The sequence below is a fragment of the Quercus lobata genome, chromosome 3, assembly GCF_001633185.2.
Source record: "Quercus lobata isolate SW786 chromosome 3, ValleyOak3.0 Primary Assembly, whole genome shotgun sequence".
In the NCBI taxonomy this organism is placed as follows: domain Eukaryota; kingdom Viridiplantae; phylum Streptophyta; class Magnoliopsida; order Fagales; family Fagaceae; genus Quercus; species Quercus lobata.
The window spans coordinates 46,064,746-46,073,345 of record NC_044906.1 but is presented as its reverse complement, the minus strand read 5'-3'; the positions used below and the strand labels follow the sequence as shown (position 1 = coordinate 46,073,345).

General features: G+C 35.1%; 1 protein-coding gene and 1 pseudogene across 1 annotated transcript; one reads left to right on the top strand and one right to left on the bottom strand.

The window, feature by feature from the left end:
• Window positions 1-769: 769 nt before the first annotated feature.
• Window positions 770-2,383, top strand: LOC115980964 (annotated as a pseudogene).
• Window positions 2,384-2,966: 583 nt separating this feature from the next.
• On the bottom strand, window positions 2,967-7,014 carry LOC115979110 (thioredoxin X, chloroplastic-like). Its single transcript, XM_031101077.1, has 2 exons — window positions 6,495-7,014; window positions 2,967-3,356 (listed from the first exon to the last, which is right to left on the bottom strand). The coding sequence occupies exons 1-2, from the start codon at window positions 6,831-6,833 to the stop codon at window positions 3,150-3,152; spliced, it is 546 nt and encodes a 181-aa protein (XP_030956937.1). The 5' UTR covers window positions 6,834-7,014; the 3' UTR covers window positions 2,967-3,149.
• Window positions 7,015-8,600: the final 1,586 nt, after the last annotated feature.

The following is an 8,600-nucleotide window of genomic DNA, read 5'->3' as shown; positions in this document are numbered from 1 at the left end:
TTTTTAATCAAAATCACTAACCAATCACATAAATTTATTTAATTAATTTTAATTATCGATCAATCAAAATTAATTTCAATTAATCACACGTGATCAACTTCACCCAATAAATGCATGCAGACCATGAAAACTTGATTTTGTGATATCTTTCGATCCGATGGTCCAATTTGGAAATCAAACGTATTGTCATGATTGTTAGAATCTCAAGATCATTTTATGATATGTGATGAATGATTTAATGCATGAAATGCAATCATGATTTTTGGGTACTTAGAAAGATCATTTCAATCATCTTCCAAGATTAAATTGTAGATGCAAAATTGAGTGTCTACAACAAAAAATATATATTGATGAACTCTCGTATTCAAGTGGTCATCCACAATCATTTTTTGATATCTCTCTCTCTCTCTCTCTCTCTCTCTCTCTCTCTCTCTCTCATATAGCTTTAAGATGTTTATTGAGTGATAAGAGATAATGCTATAATAATGAACACATTCCAAATAAACCTTTCATTGTCCAAACTTTACATTCGAATTAGACTTTATTTGTAACACAAATTTTTTTTTTTAAGTTAAAATGCAAAACTTATTTCCTATGTTTCACCCAAAATTCATTTTAGTTTTTATATATATTTTTACTTTTTGTTTAATTTAGTCTTCAAAATTTCAAGTTTATTAAATTAATTACATTTTGACTAGGGCCAATCAAAAAATTCCATTCAAGTAGACATGTGACATTTGTCATTGCCTTGTAAAAATGGCATTATAAACCGAACTCTAGAAAGTCCGAACACAGGCGTGCAAGAGTTCAACGGAGCGGTGTTTGGCAGCAGAGCAGTAAGTAAAATGTTGCATGCGTCGTTGCCTAAGCCTACATGTATAAACCAAACTCTAATCACCGTCCTTGATCAATGCAAATCAATGCACGAGCTTAAGCAAATTTTTGCTCTCATAACCACTCTTGGCCTCTCCCAAGATGACCGTTTTGTATCAAAAATTTTTTCTTTCTCTGCACTATCTGATTGGGGTGACATCAATTACTCTCACAGGCTATTTTCACTACTTCACAATCCAAAAACCTTCTTTTGGAACACAATCATAAGAGGCTACTCGAACAGCAAAAACCCCAATCCTTCTGTATCAGTTTTTATTAAAATGTTGCGAGTTGGGGTCTCCCCGGATCATTGACGTACCCTTTTCTTGTAAAGGCTTCCGCACGCCTTTTGAAGCTGGAACTCGGTGCGGCAGTTCATACCCATGTCCTGAAAACTGGGTTTGAGTCTGATAGGTTTATTCAAAACTCTTTGATTCATGGGTATGCTAAATGTGGGGATGTGATATCTGCGCGGAGAGTGTTTGAATTGATGCCTGAGAGGAATGTTGTGTCGTGGAGCTCTTTGATTGATGGTTATGTTAAGAGTGGGGAGTACCAGGAGGCTATGGTTGTGTTTGAAAATATGCGTGCTGCTGCTTCGGGAACCAAGGCCAATGAGGTGACTATGGTGAGTGTTTTGTGTGCTTGTGCTCACTTAGGTGCACTTGAGCAGGGGAGGATGATGCATCAGTATGTTATCGATAATGGGTTGCCTTTGACTTTAAACTTGCGAACATCTCTTGTGAACATGTATGCCAAATGTGGGGCGATACCAGAGGCTTTGAATGTGTTTCATGGGGTTCCAAAGAGTCGTACTAATGTTTCGATCTGGACTACAGTAATTGGAGGTCTTGCAAAACATGGATTGGTCAAAGAGTCACTTGAATTGTTCACCGAAATGCAAATTGTTGGGATCACCCCGGATGAGATCACATACCTGTGCTTGCTAACTGCTTGTGCTCATGGAGGATTAGTAAAGAAAGCTTGGGATTTCTTTGATTGTCTTGGTAAACATGGCATGACACCTAAGAGTGAGCACTATGCTTGCATGGTAGATGTGCTGGCTCGTGCTGGTCAAGTAGCAGAGGCATATCAATTTATAAGTCAAATGCCCGTGGAGCCAACAGCTTCAATGTTAGGTGCTCTACTAAGTGGGTGTATGAACCATGGAAAATTAAATCTTGCTGAAATAGTTGGAAGGAAGCTTATAGAGCTGGAGCCAGATCATGGTGGTAGATATGTTGGCTTGTCAAATATTTATGCAGCTGAGGAGCGCTGGGATGATGTAAGAACCATGAGAGATGCCATGTTGAGGAGAGGGGTGAAGAACTCTCCGGGTTTTAGTTTTGTGGAGATATTTGGAAACCTTCATAGGTTCGTAGCTAATGATAAAATACATCCTGATTCTGAAAAGATATATGTGATGCTGAAGTTTATTACAAGCCAAATTCAACATGATACCAATTATGAAAATCTAGAAAATTGTATGTATGATATGAAAGATGTCTGAGTATTTTGCTCTTCTTCTGCATAACAAATCTAGTTAATAAAACCTAATTTTTATTATTTATTAGATATTTTTATATGATTATTGAGAAAAAAACTAAAATTTTCTTGGTAAAGGGATTTGATATCTTTTGAGTAAAATGCTATGCCGCTATGCTGCTTGCAAGTTCAAACTTGATAGGGGGAGTGGAGAAGGTTAAATGAAGCCTTCCCTACATTTTATCTTTGGTCCCTCATTCTTTTAAGAACCAAGCTCCTTACGTGTTGGGTCTTCACCCAAGAACTTAAAGAATAGTCCGATCATATACTCTGGTACTTCCTGTAGGGGTAAAAAAAATGAAGCCCCACTTTATACAAAAAAATCATCATTAAAATTGTACACAATGCATGTCAGTGTTGGACTAGCAGCATTTTGCGTGGGTGTGTGTTAGCGTTAAGAGAATTTATTATATATTCTCAGTTCCATGTGAGACTCAGAGAGATTTGGGTGGTGACATAAAATAAAAACAAAAATTGGTGACCAATGGAACCAAGCACCTTTCATTGGCAATGGCATGAGTTGAGGGACACTACTTGTGAAATGGTAATTGGATGCGCGAAAGGATTAATCATTTGTATATAACCATACCCAAGTTACCATGGAGAAAATTGTGTGTGATGATCACGTACGGTTGCTCAACTCAACAGGATATACAAATTACAAACCCTGTTTACTTACAAAGTACTATAGCAAATTATAAATTACAGGTAGAAAGATAAGGTAGGCAAAACTATGCAACTGATACTGACTCCAACAAAGCATCCACATATTCCTTAAGCTTCACTTTCGTAATTGCACCTTCCCTCCTGCTTTCTGGAACTTCCTCCCCATTCTTGAAGAGGATCAAAGTTGGCAATCCATAAACTTTGTACTCTTCAATTAGCCCTGGATTTGTATCATGATCTATTTTTACAACCCTCAATCTGTCTCCGTATTCCTGAAGTTATAAAATTATATATATTAATGAATAAATAATTAAATATAGAAATTACTCATAATATTTATATTATTTGCCAATATTTATATAAAAGTAATTGGGATAAATAATTAGTTACCAAAGAAACATTGACATAAATACTTGTTTATTAGTTGTAGAAGTAACATCAATCACATTCATTATCAAATTGTCATGTTGATTCGTGAATTTCATAGCAAATTCATTATCAATTTGTTATGTTAATTTGAAAATTTTTAGAGTAAAATTTATAATAACTTAAATATTATTCATCAATCATTATATTACCATTACCATATGAGTAATTACTTAGTATGTATTCCTTTCTCTAGTATATTAATAATGAATCCTCCAAATTAAATTCATAATTATTTGTTGATGCCTATTTTTGACAAAAAAAACCAATGGCAGAAGAAGCCCAACAATAGGGGAAGGTGAGAGAAAAAGGGAAATGGAAGAGGTAAAAGTAAAGTAAATGGGCCGTGAAAGCCCAAGAAAAGAAGTAATAAACCCAATGGGCCAACATGACAAAAATGATAGCTAAAGGTAAAGTAAATGGGTCGTGGAAGCCCAAAAGAAGAGGTAATAAATCCAATGGGCCAACATGGCAAGCCCATAAGCATGGCAAGAAAAGGAGCAATAGAAATGGAAGCCCAGCGGGCTGGACAGGCAAGGGCTTCTACCAAGACAATGTCCAAGCCCACGAAGGGAATAAAAGGAGGCAGTACAAGCCCAAGCCCACACTCTTCACACCATGAGGGATAGCATGAACCTAGGACATGCAACAAAATGAGACAAAGCAAGAACAGAGAAATGGCATGGGAGTAAAAGAAAATAAACACAAAGGATAGTAGAACTCACACAAGGGCTGGAGCACCACCCACTTGTACCCAACCAATACAGGAGAGGTGGGTCCTCTATCAAGGAATTCAGAGGGTGTGGTTTGATAGTAAGGAGAAAAGTGGTTTATTTTGGAGTTCCTACCGAGGCTTCTTTTCAGAAAAATGCCTTGCTGGGATGACATTTCGCCCAAAAGAGGCAAGTAAAGGGTCAGAGCCACCTAATGCATGCCATTGGGATAAGTAGAGAGAGAGCCTCCAATTCTTATCCATTCGGGTAAGGCAGAGAAGGGAAGGGGGAAAAACAAAACAAAGAGTTTTGTCCTAAAATAAAGAGTGGTGCAGCAAGTACACTCTGAGTAGAGGTAGTGGCCGGGTAACCAACAGGTTAGTGTCCTAGAGAAATGCCCACAAGAAACCAAAAATGATTAGTGAAGCCTTAGGGACAAAAATGAGAAATCCCATGGAATCAAGCAATATAAAAGGAAAGGAGGTAGCAATTAATAGGGAGGACCTCACAGAGGGGAAAGGAGAGTAAGAGAAAAAACTAAGAATCAGATAACAAAAGAAAAGAAAACAAAGTGGTAAAAAAAAAGGGAAAAAAGAGAGAAATCAGGGTAGAAATAGAGGCATGCATCGATAGATCATCTTTTCTCTCCATCATGACATTGCCACCCTCTAAAACTCTATGAATCGGAACCCAAAACCATTTAGGCCCTTTCTCCAGCATGAGTAACTTTAATTGCAGAAACTTGTAACAAGGTTACCCGTGTTGCCGTTTGGTTCCCTTCTTGGACCCATTCCTGCTAAATGACTCAACCCAAGATTGGGAGAGCGAGCTAACGCTATTGCACTTGCTTAAAATTGTAGTTATTCCCTTGTTACAGCATATTTTAGCTTATTTGATATTCACGCTGTTATTCATTCTGCTATAGTGTTTTCAAATTATTAATTATTCTACTGTGACATCCTTACTCTATTTGCTATTTCAGTTGTTCTGCTGTATTATCTTTTATTTGATTCACGATAATAGTTGTCCTATAATAGTTTCTTTTGTTATACTTTATTATAAAAGTTACGTTATCGTAGTATCTTTTGTTGTGCCCGTTGTAACAATTATTCTGCTGTAATTACATTTGCCGCATCCAACCTACCGTATTGTTTTCACGCCATCTAAGTATTGGGCATGTCTGGCTTGCGTGCAAGCTAGCCTATAGTATAACCCCACAAGGCTAGTCCCAACTCCCTTATCCACTCACTCACAGGCCTTGATGTAGCAGATGGGCTTTGGCCCATTAATGTGAAATGGCCCCCACATTATTATTTGATTACTACATTTTTACTCCGTGATTACTAAAAAAGTTTCTAGTTAACAAGACAAAAGCAAATTTATGTGCATGTTACTAAAGTAATTCATGTGTCAACATTTGCTGAAAAGTAATATATAATATATATATATATATATATGTATGTATGTATGTATGTATGTATTTATTTATTTATTAGTTGTTGAAGTGACACCAACGATATCTGTTGTCAGTTTTTCAAGTTAATTTAAGATTTTTTTTTTATTTATTTATTAGTTGTTGAAGTGACACCAACGATATTTATTTATTAGTCTTTCTTAATAATGTATACCACCTTCTTAAAAACTTAAAAAAAAAAATGCTAGAATGAGTAATTATTTAGTATATGCTCCACTCTCTCATATGAACGAAGAATTTAACTAATTAAAATAATTATGATTTACTATTCATGTGAGATAAGAGACGAAATACAAAATTTAGCTACAAAATTGATTGTAACCTAATGTTACAACCTTACTTAATATCTTATTATTGGAGGTAAATTTTCTTCTTACATCTTCCATTTTTGCAAAATTTCTATAAAATTAAAGATGAATAACTATGTCATCAATAAATTGTTTAAATCGTAAGTTTTTTTTTTTTTGTTAAAATTATGCATAAAATGTAAACTTATAAATCATATAATAAATAATATCCAATTGGCATAAAATTTGATGTGTATTAAGAATATAAAGAACATGCAATTTAACTGTTAAATTTCAAAACACATAGTAATGTGAATAATATTGAGAAAACTTGTAATCTTAGGTTTTGTAACTAAACTTTGTCAACAAGGAAATACTACTGCTACTGCTACTGCTACTGCTACATCAACCCTACTCAGCAAGTAGTGATACTTTTGGGTTAGAATGGAGGTGATATTTTGTGTAACAATGCAAAAGGTAAATAAAAAAATAGATAGATAAATTAAATACCTGGGCAATTGATTCGATAGCCGGGGAGATTAAGCGGCAGGGACCGCACCAATTGGCAACGAACTCCACAAGAACAAGACGGTCTGACTTCAACACCGCGTCCGAGAACTCCTTCTCCTCTATCTCCCTAATACCACCACCACAAGTAATTATTGTTGATGACTTATTATTACCAACAGCAACAACTACTGTGTCAGCACAAGGATTTTTACGGAACCTAACTACTCTTCTTTTTTGGAGCTTCTTGAAGAAATAAGTGGTTGTTGAATTCAAGGTTATTCTAACAGGAAGGAGTGGTCTTGGAAATAATGTTGAATTTGAGAGAACAGTATCCATCATCAAACTCGATCAGTTGAGCGAAACAGAGAAAGAGAGAGAATGGGATCAGAAGATAAAGTGTGCGTGTGAGTGTGAGGAAGAAAATGGTGCTTGAGTTGTGGGGTAGAAGATGATGAGGAAAACCCTCATTTGATTTGCGGTCATATGAATGTCACGTGGAATCAAGCCTTTTGTGACTTGCACCAGATGGGGCAAAGTTGGCCTTTTCTTTTCTTTTATTTTTTTCTTCCTTTCACAATCTGGGAAATACTAATCCCAACTATTCAACCAAATTATATCACGTATAAAAATTACTCTAGGAGCGCTAGCATTGACTCTTCTATCCCAAATGTCATTTTTTCATAACAAAACTTACTCTTTTTTTTTTTTTTTTAACACATCATTTTATAATGTATTCTACATCGCACATTCTATTTTAAGATTCAACACATTAAAATATCTTAAAATAATATCCCAACAAAAAAAAAAAAAAAAAAACTCAACAACCCAATTAGTCAACGGAACCACCATAACCCAACCAAAAACCCATCACAACTTGCAACACAACCAAATCAGAATTCACCAGTGTGAGAGACTATGCCCCCGACCCTTTTTTAGGATGTTGGGCCAAACCCATGTGAATTAATGAAGTCATGTTATTGCCTCTTAAAATGGAAATTCGACTAATTATATTTTTCTATTTAGATTAAAAGTTTTACAATGGAATCACCATTTATTTAATTATTGGAATAAATAAGAAAACCAAAATTAAACAATTCCTCATTTTATTGATTTGCAAATGAATTTACATTGGTTCTAAAAAATTACATGGTTTTAGTCCTAGATACAATCTAAGATTAAAGTACATGACTTTGTTTCCTAGTTACAATCTAGAAATTAAAAATTATAAGGATAAACATTGATCTATCAACCCTTAATATAAGCTCGAAGACTATATTACAAGGTGAAAAGGTGTTAGGCACCCACCTTTCTCGGTGAAACCGATTTTTTAGACTATGGTGACCAACGTTCATATCATACCATCCAATATGTCAATAAATTTGCTTGTTGAATTTAATGTGTGTGCATGAGATAAAACCTAATTCAATTTATTAAGTATTGCATTTGAATTGAAAAATAAATTTTAGTGAATATGTACGGATGATAATATCTTAGATCCAAGGATTTGAGAGAATTATGAAACAAACATGTTTTTCATATTTTTGATATCCTAGAATGCATATGAACATTTAAGAACATTCAAATATATTCAAGGGAATTTAAATAATGACTATCATGTTTTAATCTTAAATTCTCATCATGGCAACATAAAAAACAAGTTAGGGAAAGAGATTATACCTTCATGCAAGATTCACATGGTGGAGGAAGAGGCTCTTAGTGGAGGTTCTAAGGGTGGAGTAGAGAAGAAGAGCTAGGAGAGGGAGAGTGAGTCTCACTCAATACCTTGAGTCTCAGGAAGACCAAGATATGACAAGACTATTCTACTTCACTATAACTCAAGAGAAGAGAGGAGATTGGGTTTTTTTGTGTGCCGGAATGGAGGAAATGAGGGTTTATATAGTAGTAGTGGAGAAAATATGAATAGAATGTCATTTAATGGGAGTTCACAAAGGATCAAAAAGAATCACGAATCTAGACCTTATTTTAGACTTTAGAGAAATCTAGTGCATTAAATGTAGAGATTGGTGAGAGTGAAGAGCAAGCAAACTTCAATTTTCCCGTAACTACTGTAACAGCCTGCAGAGCCAAATTCAAAAAAATCATATC

Bases quoted from the DNA above. Each gene is read 5' to 3' on its own strand.
- LOC115979110 (XM_031101077.1), bottom strand. From the start codon at position 6,833: ATGATGGATACTGTTCTCTCAAATTCAACATTATTTCCAAGACCACTC. The intron at 3,357-6,494 runs GTATTTAATTTA...TTATAACTTCAG, and splicing joins CTATCGAATCAATTGCCCAG to GAATACGGAGACAGATTGAG.